Source organism: Microcaecilia unicolor, chromosome 1 (assembly GCF_901765095.1).
Source record: "Microcaecilia unicolor chromosome 1, aMicUni1.1, whole genome shotgun sequence".
Taxonomy (NCBI): Eukaryota; Metazoa; Chordata; class Amphibia; order Gymnophiona; family Siphonopidae; genus Microcaecilia; species Microcaecilia unicolor.
Genome location: NC_044031.1, coordinates 731,048,359 through 731,074,441, shown reverse-complemented (window position 1 = coordinate 731,074,441; position 26,083 = coordinate 731,048,359). Strand labels below are relative to the sequence as shown.

The 26,083-nt window shown below is 42.5% G+C and overlaps 1 protein-coding gene across 2 annotated transcripts in view; it reads right to left on the bottom strand.

Annotated features, from left to right (window-relative positions):
• The window catches only part of CKMT1A (creatine kinase, mitochondrial 1A), a 70,421-nt gene extending 45,317 nt beyond the window's left edge, over positions 1-25,104 (bottom strand). The window contains exon 1 of one of the 2 annotated variants that reach the window (XM_030189639.1): positions 24,866-25,104. In XM_030189639.1, coding sequence (XP_030045499.1) covers positions 24,866-25,089 — 224 coding nt within the window. In that variant the 5' untranslated portion in view covers positions 25,090-25,104. The remainder of the gene's footprint in view (positions 1-24,865) is intronic. The other variant, XM_030189640.1, reaches the window with a different exon arrangement.
• Positions 25,105-26,083: the final 979 nt, after the last annotated feature.

The following is a 26,083-nucleotide window of genomic DNA, read 5'->3' as shown; positions in this document are numbered from 1 at the left end:
GGACAAAGCACAGCATTCAATCTGCTTTTCCAGACGGAATATTAGCACAGGGAGAGCTACTTTTGCCAGAAAAACACTCAAGATTTTCCCACTTTAGTGTACACACAGATAATCTACCAGCTCTACAATTGCTATGGCGATTAACATTTACTGATTGATTTATCCTCTCACAAAATGCTGCAGTACACACGGCAAGCCCCTGCGAGTGTTCCGTGTGACAGTGGCATTCCCTTTCCCGCTAGGATGTTGCAGTATATCTGGTTGTTTCATTGAGATTGCGACATCAATCTGATTTAGGAAGGGAAAGATGGATACCAGGATCAAAGTCTTAAATCCCAAATCCCTACACTCTATGAGAAGAGGTAGGGTAGGGTAGGGTGAAGAATGGGGAAGGATTTAAAGGAGGGGGTACAGGAAGAGAAATGAGGAGTAGACCAGGGACATGGAGAAAGCACATCAGTATTTCTTTTCCGATACACAGTTAAATTCAGCCACAGTCCTTTAAAACGGGGATTCGGATATATGTCTAATTAGACAAAGAGTCTAATTTAATTGGATTTCATAACAGAGATCAGTTCAGAAAGAATAAGGTAAGTGCAGGATGTAAGCCAAGTGCAACATCAGCGAAACGGGAGGAAAGGGCCGGAATAGAAGAGCAGGGTGTGGAATAAGACCAGGGAACATGAAGTAGTAAGAACAGGAGAGGAGAAAGGCCACAATCACAGAAAATGAATGCAAAAGGAACAGCTTAGCTTAAAAAGCTTCCTGAGTTTCAAGGCTGGAAAGGAGACTCAGCAGTTGATTGCTTATTTTGTATATCAGCACCTCGCTACCTGGACAGCGACCTTTGCCCGTCGCCTGGAGAGCAGAGATCAGCATTGTACTAAGTAAATTCATTTGAACAGTGTTGGGTTTTATCATTAAATTTAGCTTTATGTTAATTTCACTGCTTTACTATTCATAATGATTTGTGGTCAGTATGAAGTAAAATAGAAAAAGAGCAGGTAATTCACCAGTGTAGAAAAACAAAAAAAAATCCCACAGCTTCCATATTTCAAAGTGAGCGTTTGTTGGTGACTGAAGACTAGCATTTTCAGCACTGGTAGGAGAGCACCGCTGCGTCTTTTAGACTTACAAAGGCCATTTTCAAGATCGATTTTCTACTATCCTCTTGATGTTTATCACTACATCGGAATCTTTGGACATATTACCACCAAATATAGTGTTCAGACTCCTGAGGCAGGCCTTCTCGGCCGAAACACGGTACTGTGTCGAGTCGAGTCTTCAGTCACATCAATAAACGCTCACTTTGAAATATCGAAACTGTCTCCTCTAGTCCTTGCATAGCCGAAGTCCATTTCCCACTGTTTTTGACTGTAAAATATACAGTTGAAAGTCAGATTTTGGCTGCAAAACACCAAACTATAAATCAAGTATATTCCATACTTATATAACGAAAAAACTAAGTATGAAATGTAACTAACTTTAAAATATGTTTAAACTAAACCTTAAAAATGTTTTTCTTTTACTAGAGCACATTAGGCCCTGATCTCAGTGTTGTCATTTTGCATAAACTAATGGATCAGATTACTGCGAATGCCAAAAACCTTAACTACCCTAACGATAGCCTCAGGGCCAGTCTTAGCAAGTGTGGGGCCCTATGCAGACCAATTTGGTGGGGCCCCATCCTAGCCCCGCCCCCCCAGTGATACAAATGCCTTCACAGAGACACCTAGAGAAGAGGTGCTGGAAATGTCCATATACACTCCCTCTGAAGCTACCCAAAATTCTGGTGATTGAAAAAAGTAGAGGGAAGGAATTTTCTGGAGTTTTTCTTCTGAAGGAGTCCGGGGCTCTGTTTAGGTCCACCTGGGACTCTAGAAGAGAGAGTGGAAGCTTGGAGCAGGCATTAGGGGCTCTGAGAAGGATTCAAGGAGACATATTTTGGAAGTGGGAGACCTATCCCAGGTTTTTTGCTCTGGTGGAAGTCAATTAGATTTGTGAGGTTTGTGAAGCAATGGAAGATATAATGTACTTTGTAGTAGTCTAAGCTCTATATAATCAGCAGTGCCTAGCTGAAATGAAAGTCTGTTTGCCACATACACAGCAACTGCAAAATTGGTTGCCTGTAAACTTCAAGACTCTGATGAAGCCATATATTTTTTGGTGACACGGGTCCTGTTAGTATATGCAGAGCAGTGCTGAGAATATCCTGCAACAAATAATAATAATACAGAAGTACAACCTAACACTTAGGTTGATATATTAGCATATTGTGAGAGAGGTTAATATTATTGTTTTCCATTTCTGAACTTTTCGTAATGTATGGTGGTGTGGGATTAGGCAGATCCAGGGGGGAAAGATTTATTGAAAAGATGTGTTTTCAGGTTTTTTCCTGAATTGCAGGTAGTTTTCTGTGAGTTTCAGGTCTTTGGGTACTGAATGGCAAAACTAACAGTAGCACAGCCCACTAATAAGCGCAAAGTGTCTACCAAGTCAAAACACCTTTTCTCCGTTTCATCACTCCCCTTTCTCCCCTCTCTTCCTTTCCCTCTGTGCTTCCAACCTCTTTTACTACCTATTTGGAGGCCGTATCTTGCGAAGGATGTTAAAAAATGGAAGCGGTGCAAAGAAAAGCTACGAGAATGGTGTGGGATTTGCGTTCCAAGACGTATGAGGAGAGACTTGTTGACCTGAACATGTATACCCTGGAGGAAAAGAGAAACGGGTGATATGATACAGACGTTCAAATATTTGAAAGGTATTAATCCACAAACAAACCTTTTCTGGAGAGGGGAAGGCGGTAGAACTAGAGGACATGAAATGAGATTGAAGGGGGGCAGACTCAAGAAAAATGTCAGGAAGTATTTCTTCACGGAGAGAGTGGTGAATGCTTGGAATGCCCTCCCGTGGGAGGTGGTGGAAATGAAAACGGTAACGGAATTCAAACATGCGTGGGATAAACATAAAGGAATCCTGTTCAGAAGGAATGGATCCTCAGGAGCTTAGCCGAGATTGGGTGGCAGAGTCATTGGTGGGAGGCGGGGATAGTGCTGGGCAGACTTATACGGTCTGTGCCATAACCAGTGGTGGGAGGCGGGGCTGGTGGTTGGGAGGCGGGGATAGTGCTGGGTAGACTTATACGGTCTGTGCCCTGAAAAGGACAGGTACAAATCAAGGTAGGGTATACACAAAAAGTAGCACATATGAGTTCATCTTGTTGGGCAGACTGGATGAACCATGCAGGTCTTTTTCTGCCATCATCTACTATGTTACTATGTTACTATTCAGCCCTCCCCTCCCCAAAAGATTCCTTCCCTGTGTCCCTCCCCAAAGGCTCTCTCTATGCCCCAGATTTATTTCTGCATTTGTACCCTACATTTTCCCGCCTATTGGTAGGTTCAGTGTGGCTTACATGTGTCCAGAGTAATTTGCTACAGTTCCAGCTTCCTTCCATCAGTCCCTCAGTCCCTCATATTGATGGAAGGAATCTGCTTTTGAAACGTTAGCACCAGCAGCCCAGTTCCATTCCTGTTAATGTGGAACCATCTTTTCAGAATAGGCTCCTCCTTTCCCAAAATGTTGGTCAGTCCTTATAACAAATATAAGGGGGTCTTTTATGAAGCGGCAGAAAGCCCAACACGGGCTTCCCGCTCGCTAATCCGGAACTACTGCCGGGCTATTGCAACAGCCCGGTGGTAGTTCCCACCCCCAGTGAGTGCCACTACTGGTGTTACAAAAATATTTTTATTTTTGTAGCACCAGTGTTTACCTGGTGGTAATCCGCTTACCAACAGGCTAGTGTGGGAGCCCTTACCGCCACCTCAATGGGTGGTGGTAAGTGCTCCCCCTGCCAAAAATGGCTGGGCAGCAAGTGGTTCATTTGCCACATGGCCATTTCTTTAAAAAAAAAAGACAGCCTTTTACCAGCTGCGGTAAAATGGGCCTCAGTGTGTCAAAAGCATGTGCTGATGCCAACGCAGGCCCCCTTTTACTGCAGCTTGGTAAAAGGACCCTATAAATCTCTTTTCTCTGCATCACTGTCTCGTTCAAGCATTGAGACTGGAGCTCTGCCGTCCTCTTGAGTCCTGCATGTGGAAGAGGGAGCATTTCTGAGAATGCTACCTTGGAGGTTCTAAAAAAAAGGCTTCTAAAGGGCTAGCAAATCACCACGACTTCCCTATGAGGAAAGGCTAAAGTGGCTAGGGCTCTTTAGTTTGGAGAAAAGGCGGCTGAGGGGAGATATGATAGAGATCTATAAAATAATGAGTGCAGTTGAACGGGTAGATGTGAAGCGTCTGTTCACGCTTTCCAAAAATACTAGGACTAGGGGGCATGCGATGAAGCTACAATGTAGTAAATTTAAAACGAATCAGAGAAAATGTTTCTTCACTCAACGTGTAATTAAACTCTGGAATTCGTTGCCAGAGAATGTGGTAAAGGCGGTTAGCTTAGCGGAGTTTAAAAAAGGTTTGGATGGCTTCCTAAAGGAAAAGTCCATAGACCGTTATTAAATGGACTTGGGGAAAATCCACTATTTCTGGGATAAGCAGTATAAAATGTTTTGTACATTTTGGGGATCTTGCCGGGTATCTGTGACCTGGATTGGCCACTGTTGGAAACAGGATGCTGGGCTCGATGGACCTTTGGTCTTTCCCAGTATGGCAATACTTATGTACTTATGCACTGTTTATAATGTTTAAAACTTCTGCTGCTTGTCACAGCCATTTAAAGTAAATATTATAAAAACATTTACGTTGCCAGCCATTCAAAATGGCAGGTGGTCACATGGACCTATGTCAAGAGAACAACCACATTTTTCATAATGGATACCATCACTTGAGGTTGTGATGTCATATACCGGGAAGACAGGGTGAGAATGCTTGAGTATCACTAATTGGTTTCAAATTTAATGAACAGCCTGAGTTGGACAACATCAAATGCGATGATGCAGCTGTTTAACATCGTAGTCTTCCATCCCCACACTCTTTCTCCTGTTTGGTCTTTTCCAATGGCCCTAAATCAAGAAGTCCTGCAGCTGAAAGGCTCTTACCCAGCAGCTTCACCCCTAGTGGTAGTACCAGAGAAACTACCACTAGGGGTTACCTGTGCCATTTTGAACCCGATGCTGGCAAGGGCAGGAACAGCTGGAGATTGCTCCTGCCTGGAGCCCACTAGGCCCAAGGTAGGCTTGAGGGACCTATGGGAGGGTAGGCCACTGGCTAATTAGGGATGGGGGGCTTGGGAAGGAGGGCCTTGAATTGAGTAGGCTTCTAGGTTGGGGGCTTCCATTGGCGGGGTGCTTTTGAGTAGTAGGCTCTTGGAGGGTGTCTTGAACTGGCGGGGGGCAGGGGGTCTTCTGGAGGGGGTTTGATGGGGGATATTGGGGGGGTAGCTTAATGCCTCAGCCTACTCCCTTTAAGATGTACCTGAGATCATTGGGCTGCAGCTTTGCGGCTCAGTGCTCCTAGAGTGGAAAACTAATGGCAGCTTTTTGCCTGCAGTATTATTTTCAGGAATAATGTGGCTTGTGGTATCCACCACAAGTTGAGTTATTGAATTTTCACCTAATGAGTTGTATTACTTGCATCTGATTATTTTGCATCTCATTAGTAAGTATCCCATGGTAAATAAAACTAGTGGGCCCATTTAAATCTCTTGTCTGGGGCTAACCGGACATTTTCAGTGACACGTTAGCAACATCGTGCCACTGAAAATGCCCACTTAGCACCAAAACTGAAACCGGCTATTTTGGGGGTGGTCCAGGGACAGAATTATCACTTAGCTGGTTAAATGTCGATTTTCAGCACTTAAGTGTCTACAGTGGCGTTCCTTGGTCAGCTGCCACCTGTGGCGGATTGCCGCTGTGCACCCTCCCTCCCCCCGGGTGCAATATCGTCCGTCCTCCCCGGCTGCAGCATGACACCCCTCCCTGGATGCAGCATCCTCCCCCCCCCCCCCCCCCGGGTGCATTCTTCTTACCTGCTGCGGTGCTGGGAGCAACTGCACAACTGTCACTGGAATGCTTTGATGTTTTACTTATATATACTGTTATTTATCAACATTTGCTTATTTCTGATCTGATGAAGAAGGGTTACCTTTGAAAGCTAATCAAAAAATGTATTAAGTTAGTCCAATAAAAAAAGGTATCCATTGCCTCAGGTACATACTTAAGATTGTGAGCACTCCTGGGACAGAGAAATATCCAGTGTACCTAAATGTAACTCACCTTGAGCTACTACTGAAAAAAGTGTGAGCAAAATCCAAATACATAAAAATAATAAATCTTATTTTCTTTCCCATGTTTTATTTTCTTTTATTTCTATTCATATCAATGTTTTAGGTTTTATTTACTATTATTATGCTTCATGTTATATGAATGCTCTTGCTGTTTTGTTCTTTATATTAGCTTTTCACTTTAAAATCACATCACATTTGCATAGCATTTAAATTTTAAATTTTATATTTGTTATATATATGTTTTAAGCTTTATTTACTTTCAAGATGTTCATGTTTCATGACATATGAATGTTCTAGCTGTTTTGTCCTTCATTTTCTCATTTGATATTTGCATAGTTTTCAGATTATATATGTATTATCATTTGTTTTTAGTGTTATATTCTTTTATATTTTGTTTATATATTGTTTTTATTTGTAGACTCCTGATGTAGGCCCTTTGGCCGAAACACAATGTTGTGTCGAGTCAATATACTGATTAATAAAGTTTGGTTCATCTTTACTCTGGAACTCCTGGTTTTTTTTACCCACTGTTTTGTTATATTGTGACTATCCGTGGGATTTCGTTGAGTTCGCCACGTTTTGTGGATTCTCTATTTATTGATTACCTGCGACAGCTTTAAAAGTGGGAAACAGGTACCATCTGCTGGCCAAACAAGGGAAATGCACATCATAAAAATAGCTATACAGTTTACAAGCAGGAAAATCCCGTTTCACCACACACCTGTAAATGTTTAGAATATTAATATATATGCACATATGTGCACACCTGTGCACATACATTAGAAAAGTGTGTCTAACACTATTCTGTAACTATGTACATATCTCCAATAGCATGTAATTTGCAGGGGGGGCATACACATGGGTGGAGTCTAGCATATCTCTAGAACATGGGCATACACATTTATGCCCACTCTGTGGCTGGCATACGCACTCATGCCTAATTGTATAGGCATACAAATACCTGGTTACACTAGTAACATAATAGTAACATAGTAGATGACGGCAGATAAAGACCTCAACGGTCCATCCAGTCTGCCCAACAAGGTATACTCATTACATATGGTATGTGATACTTCATATGTATACCTGATCTCGATTTATCCTTGCCATTTTCAGGGCATAGAAGTTTGCACAGCACTGTCCTTGTTCTAAAATTTCTGAACTTAACGTTAACACTCCTGTACTGCTCCACTCCATCCCTTCCAAATCTATTCAGCCACAATCAAGGCACAGACCTTAGAAGACTGCCCAGCAGTGGCGTACCAAGGGGGGGGGTGGGGGCAGTCCGCCCCGGGTGCCAGTGGGTGGGGGGTGCTCCGCTCCTGCCGCCTCCCGTGGCCATTCCCGCGGCGCCGCACATTAAAAAAAACGGCGAAGCAGCGTCGCAGGCAGCGCCTCGTGCCCTGCTTGTAAAACAAAAAAACCAAATCTCCTTCCTTCTCCTCCATGTCTTGACGTCGACTCGGGCCTTCCAATCAATTTGATTGGAAGGCCCGAGTCAACATCAAGACGAGGAGAAGGAAGGAGATTTGATTTTTTTTTTACAAGCAGGGCACGAGGCGCTGCCTGCGACGCTGCTTCGCCGGTTTTAACGGGACTGAGGTGGGGAAGGAGAGGGGCGAAAGGGACGGGTGGGGGTGTTCAGAGGGGAGAAGGGGACTGGGGTGGGGGTCTCAGACAGGGGAGGGGAGAAGGGGACTGGGGCGGTGATCTCAGAGGGGAGAAGGGAAGGGGAGGGGAGAAGGGGACTGGGGTGGGGAGAAGGGGACTGGGGTGGGGGTCTCAGACGGGGGAAGGGGAGGGGAGAAGGGGACTGGGGTGGGGGTGTTCAGAGGGGAGAAGGGGATGGGTGGGGATCTCAGACAGGGGAGGGGAGAAGGGGACTGGGGTGGGGATCTCAGAGGGGAGAAGGGGACTGGGGTGGGGGTGTTCAGGGGGAGGGGAGAAGGGGACTGGGGTGGGGATCTCAGACAGGGGAGGGGAGAAGGGGACTGGGGTGGGGATCTCAGAGGGGAGAAGGGGACTGGGGTGGGGGTGTTCAGAGGGGAAAAGGGGAGGGGAGAAGGGGACGGGTGGGGATCTCAGAGGGGGGAAGGGGAGGGGAGAAGGGGACTGGGGTGGGGATGTTCAAAGGAGAGAAGGGGACTGGGGTGGGGGTCTCAGACAGGGGAGGGGAGAAGGGGACTGTGGTGGGGTCTCAGACAGGAGAAGGGGAGGGGAGAAGGGGACTGGGGTGGGGGTGTTCAGAGGGGTGAAGGGGGCTGGAACTGGGGGCTGAAAAAAGGGGCAGAGAGAAAGAGGGGACAGATCCTAGATGGAAGGGGGAGCGAGAGGGAGGGCAGACCCTGGATGGATGGGAGAGGGAGGGCAAATGGTGGATTGAAGGGGCAGAGAGAAAGGGCAGGCAGTGGATGGAAGGGACGGCAGAGAGGGCAGACACTGGATGGCAGAGAGAGAGAGAGAGAGTGAAGACAGATGCTGGATGGAAGGAAGACGGTGAAAAGAAGATGAGGAAAGCAGAAACCAGAGACAACAAACTGTAAATAAAATATATATTTTTTATTATTTTTGCTTTAGGATAAAGTATTGTAGCTATGTTAAATGTTTATAATAGAACATGTAAATAAGGTAATCTTTTTATTGGACTAATTTTAATACATTTTGACTAACTTTCGGAGAACAAAACCCCCTTCCTCAGGTCAGGATAGGATACTGTAACAGCACTATACTGTACTGACCCGAGGACAGAGGTTTTGGCCTCTGAAAGCTAAATGTATTAGTCCAATAAAATGGTATTATTTTACTTTCTATATTTGTTTTATTTCTATTTGTTAATTTGTAAAGTGGTGATTGGTACTTGTTAGTTTTTTTCAAATTTACATCTGCTGTCTTATATTTTGCACAGTACTAGGGGACATTTTCTGTTTCTTTGGTGTTGCATTGTATACAGAGTCTGGCATCGGGGGTTCAGTTTAATTTTTGTCTAAATAGAAAGTTTATGATTACTTATTCTATAGTGGATTAGGGTGTATCTGTGTTTGTGAAAAAGACATGGCTTTCAGTTGGCATTGACTGTGCAGGATCTACGATCTGTACTATTGTCTGGTTTCGTTTTACAATAGGCGAATTGATGTTCTAGTGCTCACTGTAGTGTTTAAGATGCTTTCCTTTTCCTTGTGTGACTCGTAGAAATGACTGCTTATGGTATGGTAGAATTGCTCTATAGGTCCTGAGTGTTTTGTATTCTTGGCATGCCTAGTACTGGATTTGGGGGGGGGGGGGTGTTAAAAAATGACTGGCCCCGGGTGTCAACTACCCTAGGTACGCCACTGCTGCCCAGTGCTGGCCTTGTTCTCAAACTTCTGAAGCTGAATCTGTCTAACCATGATCAGAGCACAGACCGTAGAAGGCTGCCCAGTACTGGCTTTGCTTCCCAATTACCGGTTTTTCTTGTTGATCTCCACTAAGCTTCTTTGGATCCATTCCTTCTAAACAGGATTCCTATGTTTATCCTACGCTTTTTTGAATTCTGTTTCCGTTTTCATCAAGGGCATTCAGACCCATTGTCATAAAGGAACAAGTAGCAGTAAAGGTTTGAGAACCAGGAGTGCAGTGAATGCTGCTTTAAAGTGACACACACACACACACCAGGCTTCTTATAACTCCAGGTTTTATTGGTTGCCATTTAACATAATCCTCATGGCTTATTTCTTCTTGAACTCAAACATAACAAAAGGCATTTACTCAGAGTCTTCTAATTAAACCCTTTTCAGACTTAGAGCAGTTCCTCAAACTTTCACAGTTCAAACAGCCAAACAAAACATTTACTTTTCCTCCTTCTCAGAGAATAGTGCAGCTGTCACCTTTTCAGCAGAGAGCTTCCCCGGTGCTTACATCTCCACCATCCAGCTTCCCACCAATGTTTTAATAAAGCTGCCTGAAAAACCCCTCACACCTGGTTCAACTTCCCAATTAACTCCTGGCTTCTCACTCTCCTGCCTAGAGTCCTCCCCCTGACTCTGCTTCCCCTGCTGCTGCAGTGCATTCTGGACTTTGTAGTCTCCTGCCTCCTCACAGTGTATAACATGTATAAAAAGTGTTAATTTTTGTGGAGCTTATTTTGTAAACACCAAATGTATGTGTGTAAGAGGGGGGATTTGTTTGTAATAATTGGAGAAAAGAAAAAATGTCTGGAGGACATTTTTGTGATTGACTATAATTGATCGTGCTCTGGTTGAAACTAGTTTATCCCCGTTCAGTGTTAACTTATCAAATTTTAACTGCCAGAACCTTGACCATTCTTCTAATATTTGGTATCCTTTCTCATGGTTTCTAACCCCTTCAGGGTATCCACTCTGTTGGCTATCTTCATGTCATCCGCAAAAAGGCTAACTTTTCCTTCTAATCCTTCAGCAATGTCTCTCACAAATGTATTAAACAGAATTGGCCCCAGCACCAATGCTTGAGGTACTCCACTACCCACCTTCTTTTCCTTCGAGTGAATTCCATTTATCACCACCCTCTGCCACCTGTTGGTCATCTAATATAATAAAACGCACCCTCAACGTTCTGAGGACAACGTTCTGTGAAGCCATCTGACGTCACTCCCAGGCTGAAGGGTTCGTGGATTCGTGGTGTGAAGCCTTCAAGCCAGCCAGCCGTCTCTGCCCCGCCCTCGCATCAAACCAAACAAATCCGGAAGCGAAGCGTCAGGGAAGGAGGCGGCGCTCCCGACGTCTAGCCTTCAAAAGAAGGCGGAACACAGCGAAGGGAAAGCTAGACGTCGGGAGCGCCGCCTCCTTCGCTTCGCTGCACAAACCGCCATGGAGGTAAAGTTAAACAGAAGAAAAAAAAAAAGGGATGCATGGATGCGAAGGGGGGGGCATGGATGCGAAGGGGGGGAGAAGAGGGCGGGCCAGGCTGGGACATGGGAGAGAGAGGAGCATGGATGCGAGGGGGGGGGGGGTCATGGAAGGGAGAGAGGGGACTTGCTGGAAAAGGATGAATGGAGGCGGCAGGGGACAGAGGAGCATGGATGGGCATGGATTGGGAGGGCAGGGCTCAGGGAGAGAGGGGAATTACTGGAAATGGATGAATGGAGGGGGCAGGGGACAGAGGAGCATGGATGGGCATGGATTGGGACGGCAGGACTCAGGGAGAGAGGGAAATTGCTGGATAGGGATGAATAGAGGGGACAGATGGGCATGGATGGATATGGATTGCAGGGCAGGCCTCAGGGAGAGAGGGCAATTGCTGGATAGGGAAAAATGGAGGGGCCAGGTGACAGAGGAGCATGGATGGGCATGGATTGGAAGGGCAGGACTCAGGGAGAGGGGAATTGCTGGATAGGGATGAATGGAGGGGACAGATGGGCATGGATGGATATGGATTGCAGGGCAGGCCTCAGGCAGAGAGGGGAAATGCTGGATAGGGATGAATGGAGGGGGCAGGTGACAGAGAAACATGGATTGGGAGGGCAGGGCTCAGGGAGAGAGGGGAATTACTGGAAATGGATGAATGGAGGGGGCAGGGGACAGAGGAGCATGGATGGGCATGGATTGGGAGGGCAGGACTCAGGGAGAGAGGGAAATTGCTGGATAGGGATGAATAGAGGGGGCAGGGGACAGATGGCCATGGATTGGGAGAGCACGGCTCACACTCTCTCTCTCATATACAATGTCTTTCTGACTCTCACTCTCACACACTCTGTCTCACACTGTATCACATTCACTCTCTATGTGCCACACAGTCACTCACACACTCGCTTGGTCTCATACACTCACTCTCACAGAGAATCTGTGTCTCACACACACTCTCTCTCTCGCCCACACACACACACACACACTCTCTCTCACACTGTGTCTCACATACACACTTGCACACACTCTCATTCTCACACACACACTCTCTCACAAACACACTCACACCCAGACTCACTCTCTCTCTCACACACTCACACTTTCACTCTGACTCTCAAACAGTCACTCTCACATACACTCTCCCAAACATACACACTCTAAGGAAAACCTTGCTAGCGCCCGTTTCATTTGTGTCAGAAACGGGCCTTTTTTACTAGTAAGTACATAAGTATTGCCATACTGGGGCAGACCGAAGGTCCATCAAGCCCAGCATTCTGTTTCCAACAGTGGCCAATCCAGGTTACAAGTACCTGGCAAGATCCCAAAATGGTACAATTCATTTTATGCTGCTTATCCTAGAAATAATCAGTGGATTTTCCCCAAGTCCATTTTAATAATGGCTTATGAACTTTTCTTTTAGGAAGCCATCCAATTTTAAACCCCACTAAGTGAACTGCATTTAGCAAATTCTCTGGCAACGAATTCCAGAGTTTAGTTACACGTTGAGTGAAGAAATATTTTTTCTGTTTCATTTTAAATTTACTACTTTGTAGCTTAATTGCGTGCCCCCTAATCCTAGTATTTTTGGAAAGAGTAAACAAGTGATTCAAGTCTACCTGTCCCACTCCACTCATTATTTTATAGACCGCTATCATATCTCCCCTCAGCCATCTTTTCTCCAAGCTGAACAGCCCTAGCCGCTTTAGCCTTTCCTCATAAGGAAGTCGTCCCATCCCCATTACCATTTTTGTCATCCTTCTCTGTACCTTTTCTAATTCCACTATATCTTTTTTGAGATGCGGTGACCAGAATTGAACACAATATTTGAGGTGTGGTCACACCATGGAGCGATACAAAGGCATTATAACATCATCATTTTTGTTTTTCATTCCTTTCCTATTTATACCTATCATTCTATTTGCTTTCTTAGCCGCCACCGCACACTGAGCAGAGGGTTTCAACGTATCATCAACGATGATGCCTAGATCCCTTTCCTGGTTGGAGACTCCTAATGTTGAACCTTGCATTTCATAACTATAATTCGGATTCCTCTTTGCTCACATTAAACATCTTCTGCCATTTGGATGCCCAGTTTCCCAGTCTCGTAAGGTCCTCTTGTAATTTTTCACAATCCTCTTGTGATTTAAGAACTTTGTGTCGTCAGCAAATTTAATTACCTCACTAGTTACTTCCATCTCTAGATCATTTATAAATATGTTAAAAAGCAGCAGTCCCAACACAGACCCCTAAGGAATCACACTATCTACCCTTCTCCATTGAGAATACTGACCATTTAACCCTACTCTCTGTTTTCTATCTTTTAACCAGTTTTTAATCCACAATAGGACACTACCTCCTATCCCATGACTTTCCAATTTCCTCTGGAGTCTTTCATGAGGTACTTTGACAAATGCCTTTTGAAAATCCAGATGCACAATATCCACTGGCTCACTATCCACATGTTTGTTCACCCCTTCAAAGAAATGTAATAGATTGGTGAGGTAACACTTCCCTTCACTAAATCCATGTTGGCTTTGTCTCATTAATCCATGCTTTTGAATATGCTTTGTCATTTTGTTCTTTATAATAGTCTCTACAATTTTGCCTGACACTGACGTCATGCTCACGGGTCTATAATTTCACGGATCACCTCTGGAACCTTTTAAAAAAATTGGCATTACATTGGCTACCCTCCAATCTCCGATTTTAAAGATAAATTACATATTACTAACAATAGTTCCGCAAATTCATTTTTCAATTCTATCAATACTCTGGAATGAATACCATCCAGTCCAGGCGATTTGCTACTTTTCAATTTGTCAAATTGTGCCATTACATCCTCCAGGTTTATTGAGATTTCATTCAATTTCTCGGACTCGTCAGCTTTGAATACCATTTCTGGCACCGGTTTCTCTCCCAAATCTTCCTCGGTGAAGACCAAAGTAAAGAATTCATTTAATCTTTTTGCTATGGCTTTGTCTTCCCTGAGTGCCCCTTTTACCCCTCGGTCATCTAGTGGTCCAACTGATTCTTTTGCCGGCTTCTTGATTATGTCTTTTTGCCTCCAATGCAATCTTTTTTTCAAAGTCCCTCTTTGCCTTCCTTATCAGCGCTTTGCATTTGACTTGCCATTCCTTATGCTGTTTCTTATTATTTTCAGTCAGGTCCTTCTTCCATTTTCTGAAGGATTTTCCTTTAGCTCTCCTTCACCTCACTTTTAACCATACCGGCTGTCATTTGGTCTTCCTTGCTCCTTTTTTAGTACATGGAATATATTTGGCCTGGGCTTCCAGGATAGTATTTTTGAACAGCATCCACACCTGATGTAAATTTTTGACCTTCACAGCTGCTCCTCCAAGTTTTTTTTTTTCACCGTTCTTCTCATTTTATCATAGTCTCCTTTTTGAAAGTTAAGTGTTAACTTATTGGAGTTCCTGTGTGTACTTACTCCAAAGCCGATATCAAATCTGATCATATTATGATCACTGTTATCAAACAGCCCCACCATTACCTCCTGCACAAGATCATGTGCTCCACTAAGGACTAAGTCTAGAATTTTTCCTCCTCTTGTTAGCTCCTGTACCAGCTGTTCCATAAAGCAGTCTTTCATGTCATCAAGGAATTTTACCTTCCTGCCATGCCCTGATGTTGCATTTACCCAGTCAATATCGGGATAATTAAAATCAGCCATTATTATTGTGTTGCCCAGTTTGTTAGCCTTCCTAATTTCTGATAACATTTCTACATCTGCCCTTTCATCCTGGCTAGGTAGACGATAGTACACTCCTATCACTATCCTTTTCCCCTCTACACATGGAATTTCAATCCATAGGGATTCCAAGATGTGTTTTGTTTCCTGCAGAATTTTCAATCTATTTGATTCAAGGCCCTCCTTAACATACAATGCTACCCCTCCACCAATTTGATCCACCCTATTACTATGATATAGTTTGTACCCTGGTATGACAGTGTCCCACAGATTATCCTCCTTCCACCAGGTCTCAGAGATGCCTATTATTTCTAATTTTTCATTTAGTGCAAAATATTCTCCCATCTTATCAACCAGTTTCCAATCCAGCTCACCACTTTGGGTCCTAAATTCAGTCCTCTCAGCTTATTCATGAGTCTTGTTTGAGGGATTGTATCAAAGGCTTTTCTGAAATCCAAGTAGATCGCATCTAAAGAGCATCCTTCATCCAATTCTTTGATCACCCAGTCAAAGAAGTCAATAAGATTTGTTTGGCATCATTTTCCTTTGGTAAAGCCATGTTGCCTCGGATTCTGTAACCCATTGGCTTCTAGGAAGTTAACTATCCTTTTCTTCAATAGTGACTCCATTATTTTTCCTACCACTGACATGAGGCTTATCAGCCTGTAGTTTCTCACTTCTTCCCTGTCTCCGCTTTTGTGAAGAGGAGCCACATCAGCCTGTCTCCAGTCCCGGGAATTCTATAAAGGAAAATAGATAGGAGCCAACATTTCAAATTAATTGGGTGTGCTAACCCAAATGGAAAGTGCCCCTCTCTGGACACACTCAAGAAGTTCAGTCAATATTGAGGTTGCTCAAGCACCCACAAAGATGGCTCCTATTTTCCTTTATAGAATCAGTGCCAACCAAGCGCCCTCTGGGTGCTGTAGGTACAGTGTTATGGAATTACCCCCAGTATGTTCCCAAACATTCCTACACACGAGTTGCAAAAAGTATGCAACTGATTGTCGCCGTGCATATGTTTACATGGGGTAATTTAATAGGAAGCGTTTTATGTACAACAAATCCTTTAAAAAAAATTACCCCTTTTAGTTACTCAATAAAGAATCAATTGAAGTCACATGTCAGCTTGTCTTTTATTTTGCAAAATTCAGTGAAGGGGTAAAACATCACACCACTGAATAAATCTTTATAAGCTGGAGTCAATTGTTCCCTGAACCATCCTAACTATCTTTTTGTGTAGCACTAGAGAAAATGAAATGGATCAGCATCTTTTGCTATTCATCCATTTATGTGGCTCAGGTTTGCAGAAGTCAAACAACAGTAACTATTTTTTTTTTCCACAGCGCTGGCTGAAACACAGACCAAAGTCTGAAACACGTATTGGCCAGGGACAAATTTCAATAGACACACACCTAGAAAACTAACATTCTTTTGTTCATAAGCGAAAGGAGAAAAGAAGTTATGTTTCAGAGGATTAACACAGCTAGCTTGCTCTTTCAGTGGCGGTAGGAATCTGATGAGTTCATGGGCAGAGCCCACTGAATAGCTGGGGATAAAGAAGGATTTTATTGCATATTTCTTTCAATCACTAGCAGCAGCTAAAATAATGCAACTGAGTGCTTCAAATCTAGGGTGTGTCATTTCTCTGAGAATAAGTAGCTGCTTTCTGCTTGCCACCTGTAGGTAACAGTTAATAGTTAACTAGAATGTGAACCCAGGTGCTTGAACAGCGAGTCCCATTGCAGGAATACAGGCTCTTTTGTTCTAGTGTTAAGGAAACACAGCAAACTATTATGAATAAGGAGAAAACAGTATTGGCATCAGTTTCCAATAAAAAGTCTGTTCTCGGCTGTAGGAAACGTCTGTTGCTGAGCAGGGTTGATGCAACATTTAGGCACTTCAACTCACCCCTTTACTATTAAAGCAAAAGAAGAAGTGGTCTACTTTTTAAAATTTTTGGTATGTTCATCTGATCCATGACATAAATATTTCTGGATCATGTTTTCTAAATTCTCTCAAGAACAAAGCTAGGTTCTTTGATGTGCTTATGAGTGTAGCCATACAGCACATCTTGTCTGGGTTGAAGGACAGTCCTGCATTATCTTTGAATGCTTGGTGGTCTGGAGTTTGTCTTGTGTAAAAGCATGAAGAAATTGCTGCTATCAAACGAGGCTGTGTTCCCAAATTCTGGACAGTTTGGGCTCCGTTAGATGTTGTTTTGGTCACTGTATTCTGCATAGTCTTTAGTTAATGGACTCTCAATATGTGAAGTTGTGCTCTGTGGGTTCTGTGTTGGGGGGTGGGAGGGGGTGTCCTCTTTGTTATTCAAAATGTAATGAATAAATATAAATAAATGCAAAAAACAAATAAGGAGGCAATTCTACACAATGGCAGAACAAAGAAGAGCACTTAGGGTCACATTCAGTAAATGATACCCAAATTTAGGCGTTGTTATGATCTGCCAGGGTTTACTACTTGCTCGTTAATGGCTTGTTAAAGGCTCGTTAAGCTAGTATTCTGTAAAGGGCACTTTTTCTGTGCATGCAGAGAGACCTTTATAGACTACTAACTTAGCTCTTTCAAAGGCGCTGTAGCATTTTTAGCCTGCGCTAAATGCTAGAGACACCCATTGGAATATATAGGCATCTCAATTGTCTAGCACATGCATATTTAATGCACGTGCTAAAAACACTAGTGTGCCTTTGTAAAAGGAACCCTTAGTGCACGTTTCCCCCCGCATTCTATATATAGCACCTGAAAATCCGTGCAGAAACCCGAAGCATGTTCTATAACAATGCGCATAGCTTAACTGGTTAGCTAGCTAGTCAGCGCTGGAAGAAGTATTACAGCAACGTGTTTCAGACCTCTACCCTGATGAAGTTATGGAAACCTGGCCATGTTGGCAGAGGCTCCAAAGTTGACAGCTTGAAAGCTAAGTAGCTTATTATAGAAATAATTCCTGAAAACGTGGATCAAGTGATGAAAGTGCAGTGTGTGCTCTTGAAAAACTTACACGCAGGCAGCTTGCCAAGCTTCTGAGGATCCACAATTTAAAAAAATTTTTAATGTGCTAAAATATTTTTGTATAAGTTTGTGTGTATTGGTGACATGTTCTGAGTGTTTATTTAGTTGCTGGGAGATTGTTTGTATGGTTTATGTTTCCCTGTACATTGAGTTGGTCCTTATAACTGGACACACCCAACCGATGGCAGGCACACAAATACAAGGATTCTATAACATGGCACCTAATTTGGGGAATGCCCCTGACCTGCCCAAGCCCCTCTCATGATCTTGTCCCCTTTAGAGTTGCATGCTATGAAATGTAGGTACATGTGTTATAGAATAGGGCATAGGACAGATCCGCGTATAAGTCGTAATCACTGCCAATTAATTGCTTAATATCAATTATTTATTGTTAGCACTTAATTGGCTAATTAATTTCTGTGTGGATCTCAGATTCAGTCCCAAATTTGGACATCTAACTTTGGGCAACCTATATAGAATCTGGGAGTTAGTACTTATAACAGCATTAAGGCATGCTTAACTCATTATAGATAATAGTGCAAAGCTGCTTTAGCTTGCTAATGCTTAGACATGACCACTTATGCCAGGTCACTGGCAAGTATAAGCTAACATACCTAAGTGTGCCTTGCAATGCATGCATCGTATACTATTCTATAAGGTGCGGGCATTAGTTGGAACACCCATGAGGTACCCATGCTCCACCCACTGCTACAGCCCATTTGTCATTACACACCATCCCCCAGATTCTATATAGCGTGACCAAAATTGCACGTGCAAATCCGGTCGTATTCTGGATTTGCACAGGCAATTTAATTACTTAACAAGCCAATTTGTGCCAATAATTGCTATAATTGCTACTTAGCAAGCAATTATTGATACTAATTGTCATTAATTAGAATTTATGCACACAACTTGTTAGGCGTATTCTGTAAAGTGGTGTGCGTCAATTCTAATGCAAGCTGCCCAAAAGGGTGTGTGGCCATATGCATGGAATGAGCAGTCCGTGGGCATTCTGAAAATCTACGCACACACAGTTATAGAATACATTTGCTCCGCTCCTAAATTAGATGCCGCTATTTACACCAAGTTTTACTTGGTGTAAATGGATGTGCCCAGAGTTAGGTGCAGGCATGGCCACTAGGCGTAGTCTATAAACTGGCTAGACATATTCTATAAACCATGCCTAAATCTAGGTGCAGTCTACAAAATATGCCTAGGTGGAAATATTTTGGGCACTGATTTTTCAGGCCCCGTGTATAGAATCTAGGTCCCATACGACTATTAGTGTGTAAATTTTATAGAATAATTCTCACATTTTCTTTGTGTCAAGGAAAAGATAGTTTACATCATTAATAGATACAGAATATATAATATCTAAGGAAAAGGATATTGCTTCAACCTGAATTCTTACACAGATATACGCTGTTAATACCGCTAGCAAGCAGATTCTTGTTCTCCCCTCTGATTTGATTATTGTTTTTCCTCTATTGTATCATTTCCTAAATCTTGTCTCCAAAAAATTGTGGTCAAATGATTTGAGTTTAAATACCTCAACCCTAATTGGGAATTAGCTTTTGTCTTGTTTTTGATTTTCTAATTCTTTGCATTTGTATAATATGAATGTAATATTGAAAATGCGCAAATAAAAAAAAAAAAGAATAATTCTCAGAAGATATATGAGGACAGTAATCTATAAGTACATAGTACATAAGTAATGCCATACTGGGAAAAGACCAAGGGTCCATCGAGCCCAGCATCCTGTCCACGACAGCGGCCAATCCAGGCCAAGGGCACCTGGCAAGCTTCCCAAACGTACAAACATTCTATACATGTTATTCCTGGAATTTTGGATTTTTCCAAGTCCGTTTAGTAGCGGTTTATGGACTTGTCCTTTAGGAAACCGTCCAACCCCTTTTTAAACTCTGCTAAGCTAACCGCCTTCACCACTTTCTCCGGCAACGAATTCCAGAGTTTAATTACACGTTGGGTGAAGAAAAATTTTCTCCGATTTGTTTTAAATTTACTACACTGTAGTTTCATTGCATGCCCCCTAGTCCTAGTATTTTTGGACAGCGTGAACAGACGCTTCACATCCACCTGTTCCACTCCACTCATTATTTTATATACCTCTATCATGTCTCCCCTCAGCCGTCTCTTCTCCAAGCTGTATAGCCCTAGCCTCCTTAGTCTTTCTTCATAGGGAAGTCGTCCCATCGAAGAAAGACTAAGGAGGCTAGGGCTATACAAGACCAAGCTTGAAGAAAGCCATTTTCACAACGGAAGAAATTAGGACTTTCACAGTTAATTGTGCATTGAGAATTACTCCTAGTATCTTAAGTAGGGGTAGAGACTGGAATCACCCATTGATGTATAGAAAAAGAAGGCAGCAGATCAGATGGTAAAGATCTGTCTAAAATCTAAGCCTCTGTTTGTCTCATGTTCAATAATAACTTTATCCAAGTGTTCAGAGTGTTAATACAAAGTTATTGAATGATCAATTGCTGCAGAAACTGAAGTTTCAGAGGAGCTACAAACTGAATATCATCAGCGTACAACATATATCTGACACTCAAGACAGGAAACAATCAGCAAAAAGGTATGAGGTATATGTTGAAAAGACATCTGTATTGCATACCAACATAAAATATGATTCTGAAAATTGAAGATTACCAGCACATAGTGCACAAAAATATATATACATGTGTAACTAAAGGAATCCTCAGAAATGATCAGCCTTCACTCAATAAGGACTAGATTATATAAATGGTGCTGAAAATTTGGTGCTGAAAAATGTAAACTCTGAGTGCTAGTCTTTAAAGGATCTGTACCCTTTATAGAGCAGCACTAAGGGAGGATTCTATAAATGATGCCTAAAAAATCTGCGCAGTAAACATTTTCGCCTAAGAGTATTCTTGCCTAGATTTCAGTGTAGTATGTAGAATAGGCTTAGTTGATATCCCAGTGCCTAAAACTACGCGCCAAAAACATGCTTTAAATCCTGGTACATAGATTTAGGTGCAGAGGGCCATATTCTATAACTACACGTGTAAATTTTGGAAAGCTCATTTCCCCACCCATAACCACGCTCCTTTTTGTCAGCACATGTAAGAAGTTAGGTGCAGTGCATTACAAAATATGCTTGTTGTGTTGGGTGCACAAATTCTAATTGTTGCCAATTAGTGCTCATTGTTGCTTATTAAGTGCTGCTATCAATGCTAATTAGCTTGTGAAGCCAATTAAGTTAAGTGCATTTTTATAGAAACCACCTGGATTTCAGCATGGATTTCTAGGCATGCTATATAGAATCCGGGGGTAAGTGCATAAACAACTCCTGACTTTAGGTGCCGTTAATTATGTTGATCGAGTTTATTCTACTACTACTACTTATCATTTCTATAGCGCTACAAGGCATATGCAGCGCTGTACACCATACACAAAAGACAGTCCCTGCTCAAAGAGCTTAACATCCCTTGACATGTCCCTGTCCCCTTGAATTTACACTGATTGGAAAGGGAAAGGGAATGGGACTTATATACCACCTTTCTGTGGCTTTTCCAACTACATTCAAAACAGTTTACGTATTATATACAGGTACTTATTTGTACCTAGGACAATAGAGGGTTTCTGTGTGTAAATTTAGGTGGGGCATTTTCACCACATTTTCGTTGGTGCAAATGGACACACCTAAGTTTACACGTGACCCCTGCACCTAAGCACTATTCTATAAATTATGCTTAACTTTAGATGCGGCTTATAGAATAGCACTTAAGTGTTTTTTCCATGTCGATTTTTTAGGCGCAATTTATAGAATTCACCCCTAAGTGCATTCGTGCTTTTGGCCTCTCCTGCCAATCACTCTGAATATTGACCCAGAGTATTTAACACTTGCAGGGAAGTTTAAGAACAAGCATGTTATCTCTGCCGACTGAATCCCCCCTACTATAGCCCTTAATATGAAACTGTGATGTGATATGAAGTGACATGTTTCTTGTATACTGCCAACTCCCACATCAGTTGTTCAAAGCGGTTAACAAAAACTATACTATAAACCTAAAAAAATCATTAAGAAGTAAATCGTTTAAACAAAAAAAGTCTTCAAATTCTTCCGAAACAAAAAATAACCGAAGGAACTTCAAATTTCAATAGGAAGTGAGGGGCTTGATAGCAAAAAGACCTCTCTAGGATCTGTTTATATCTAATGCCAGAAAAGGAAGGCATTAGCAGGCGAAAAAGATCTCTTAATTCTTGACACTCCGTGAAAAGATGGAAACGTAACCAAATTGAGTATATAATCAGGAGTTGACCCGTCAAAGATCTTAAAAACTACATAGGCTAGGTAATTTTCTAGTAGTCTACATGGGCATATTAAACATATTTTCAAAGCAACAGTACCCCCATTGTTTTTCTTTGAAAATCAACAAGTGCACATCCTACTACTACTACTACTACTATTTAGCATTTCTATAGCACTACAAGGCGTACGCAGCGCTGCACAAACATAGAAGAAAGACAGTCCCTGCTCAAAGAGCTTACAATCTAATAGACAAAAAATAAAGTAAGCAAATCAAATCAATTAATGTGTACAGGAAGGAGGAGAAGAGGGTAGGTGGAGGCGAGTGGTTACAAGTGGTTACGAGTCAAAAGCAATGTTAAAGATGTGGGCTTTCAGTCTAGATTTAAAGGTGGCCAAGGATGGGGCAAGACGTAGGGGCTCAGGAAGTTTATTCCAGGCGTAGGGTGCAGCGAGACAGAAGGCGCGAAGTCTGGAGTTGGCAGTAGTGGAGAAGGGAACAGATAAGAAGGATTTATCCATGGAGCGGATAAATGTACATCCTATGTACTGAAATCATCTGCTACTTTCTCCTTGCTATTTGTGCTGGGAGGGACTGAGTATAGAGCATATGCATTTGAAAATTAACCCCCAGATTCTATATAAGGTGCGCTGAGTTGCATGCAGAAAATTGTACGCATGGCCAATTTATGTGTGTAACTCAATTGAGTAACGAACCAATTAGTCTTGATACTTAGCCGATAACGACCAATTATTAACACTATTTGGTAATAATTGGAATTTACCCACAATTCTTTTTAGGTGTGTTCTATAAAGAGGCGCATGTATATTCCAGTGTGTGCAGCCAAAAACGGGGTGCAGTCACTGGAGGAGTGTGGGCGTATAGGGGCCATCAAACAGTTTTACGTGTGTGGTTATAGAATTTGGGGGGAGTTCATCCACTTTTAGGCGCAGACATTTACAAAAGGTTTTTACTGGTGGAAATGGCTGTGCCTAAAGGTAGGCATGTTCCCCCCGGCCCATGCGCTATTCTATAAACCACGTCTTAATGTAGATGCTATTTATAGAGTACCCCTAGGCACGTTATTTAGATGTGCCTACATTTTAGTTGCCATTTACAGAAATACTTCGGTTTTCGTTGACTTCGGTTATCGTCGGTTTCGGTTTTTGTCGATTTTTTCCATGAAAAATTTGTCTCAGATTTCATCGGTTGCTTCGGATTTCATTGGCGTGCCCACTTGAGCTCGCTGCTAATTTTCCGAAAACAAAGGGCGACCCACGCGTTCTCCTGCTCAGAAATAATTGCCTTGGTTTTCATCGGTTTTGGATTTCGCTGATTGTTTTCGGACAGATTATCGACAAAAACCGAGGTATCACGGTATTTATTTATTCACACATTAGCCCAAAATAGACTCAAGATCAATGTGGCTCACAAACAAACAATAAAGTGAATAAAACATAATAATGTACAGAATATAACACAAAGTACAATAAGTTAATAAGTTAATTTAGAATATAGCCCTAAATGTATGTGTCTGTTTTCCTCCCCCAACTTAAACACACCCAGAAAAGTACCTCCAAAGATGGCGATTTTCTACTCATGAAGGATAATTCTATAACAAAGTACCTGCCTCTTTGACCTACTGCAGCTTGCAAACTTTGAAACTGGTGTTTAGAAACATGATTTAAGGGATTAAAGCATCTCATGCAGATTCAGGAGTGTTGGCATATTTTCAGACCTCTCACCATTGGCGTTCAGACTCTGAAAGATTCTTCTAACTGTTGCAGAAGATAAAGGGGGTTTGGACTTCTGGGGCCAGAGGGGTTAAGTCTAGCCCTACATGCCTTTGAAACAATTTGAATTACAAATTTAATGCAACCCTTTGACCTTAGTCAAGCTAGCCTAATGATTAGTGCAGTGGGTTGGGGGAACTGGGTTCAATTTCCTCTGTGGTTCCTTGTGACCCTTTGGAAGTCACTCAGTCCTCCAGTGCCCCTAAGTACAACCCCCCCCCCCCTAAAAAAAAAAACTTAGATTGTGAGCCTACTAGAAGCATAGAAAGTACCTGTATATAATATGTAAAACTGCTTTGGTTTTACAACAGAAAGGTGGTATATCAAATCCCCCTCCATCATTTTATATGCACTATTTACTATATTTATAATTTAACTTATGCAGGACACATTACATGCAGGGCTTAATTACTGGGGGAACGGCCTGGAACACAGTTCCGCCACCTTATTTCAGCCTCCAGGGCCGTTCTGGTGCAGCCCCTCCCTTCCAAGCAACTTGCCGGGAGAGGAGGAGGTGAGTCCACCCATAGGCAAAGCACAGTCGCTCGATTCCCCTATTATCCAGCTCCTCTTTCCCTGTTGCCTCTGGACCACCTGTGTCTTTCCCCACTATTTCATTTCCTTTTGCCTACAATGAAGCCCTGATTTACGTGTATCATGTTCAGGTGGTATTTAACGTAAATAGCAGGTCTAGTCCAGTAAAAAAAAAAAAAGAGTTACATGGGGGAAAAAAAAAAGACCCAAATGCCACAGCTGTAGTTCTGAAAGAACAGCTATGAACGTCCCACCACCCAAACTAACATCGTCTGAAAGAAATTAGTAAGATAAAAATGAGCGGGAGCTAATGAAGAAGTCACCTACAAAAAAAAAAAAAAAAAAGAAAAGCACAGTTTTCTGGTCTCCTGAAAAGTAGCAGAAAGAAGAGAAGGTGGAGCACAGAGTTACCTGCAGATAGACGGTAGATGTCCCGGCTCAGCAAGGACAGATTCCTGGAATTTCTCTGGGCTAATGGAAGACTTTATCCCCTCCTCTGTTGTCTGATGGAGTGCATCGCCTGGAGCTGGAAGACAGCCTATAACTCCAGTGCTGGAGGATTTCCAGCGTAACCTAAACTGTGAATCTGATCCCTCCCATAAGAGGAAACAGCGAGTTCTTATCTTTACGGTCATTTACTACAAATATCATAAGTCTGAACTTTTGACTTTTGATCCGGAATCATGCAGACAGCCAACACAGGCTAATTCCTTTCCTTCCTTTATCTTCCTTCATATACTGAAACAAGAAACGAAAGATATGATTTGAGACGATTGGAGAGTGCCCAGGAGACTTTATTGTGGTTACTTTCTGTGGTGATTACACGTACAAAGACATCAAGGACTAGAACTGTGGAGATTTTTGAAGCTGTTGCTTTCCAAAGAATTCTGTAGATAATTTAAACCAGAGCTTCTCCAAAAGGGGTCCTAACCTAGGTAGGTTCTCCATAGGTGCATCATTATTCTGCATGTCCAGAGGGTCCCACAATTTTATTTTTGCTGTAATTCTAGGGCCACAGCCACAAACAGTTGGGAAAGCACTGATTTAAACAATCCAGTTTGCCATGAAACTATATTTTTCTTCAGGATCTACACTGTCAGTGCTTCTCAACCCATCCTCCAGACACACCCAGCCAGTCAGGTTTTCAGAAGATCCACAATGAATATGAATATGCATGAGATAGATTTGCATGCACCGCCTCCTTGGTCTGCAAATCTGTCTCATGAATAGTCATTGAGGAAGTCTGACAATCTGACTGGCTGAGTTGAGAACCACTGATATAGATTATCAGATTCTTATGTGAGTAGCACCATATTCAAGTAAAAATCATTTTAAGCTGGCATCAAGGAGCTAGTCAGTGATTTGTGCTTTGTAATATGAAATTGTGTTTGTGTAGGATTTTGTTCTCAGCAAAGAAATAAAAAGAACAAAAAAATATTCAAAGCAATTTTTGCACAAAAATTGTTCGCCTCACGTTCCTTTCCACTCTCTGGAGTGCACATGCCCAGGTGTAGTACACCAGCTGGCTTATTTTCGAAAGAGAAGGACGCCCATATTTCAACCCAAATCGGGAGATGGGCGCCCTTCTCTCATGGGCGCCCAAATCGATATAATCGAAAGTCGATTTTG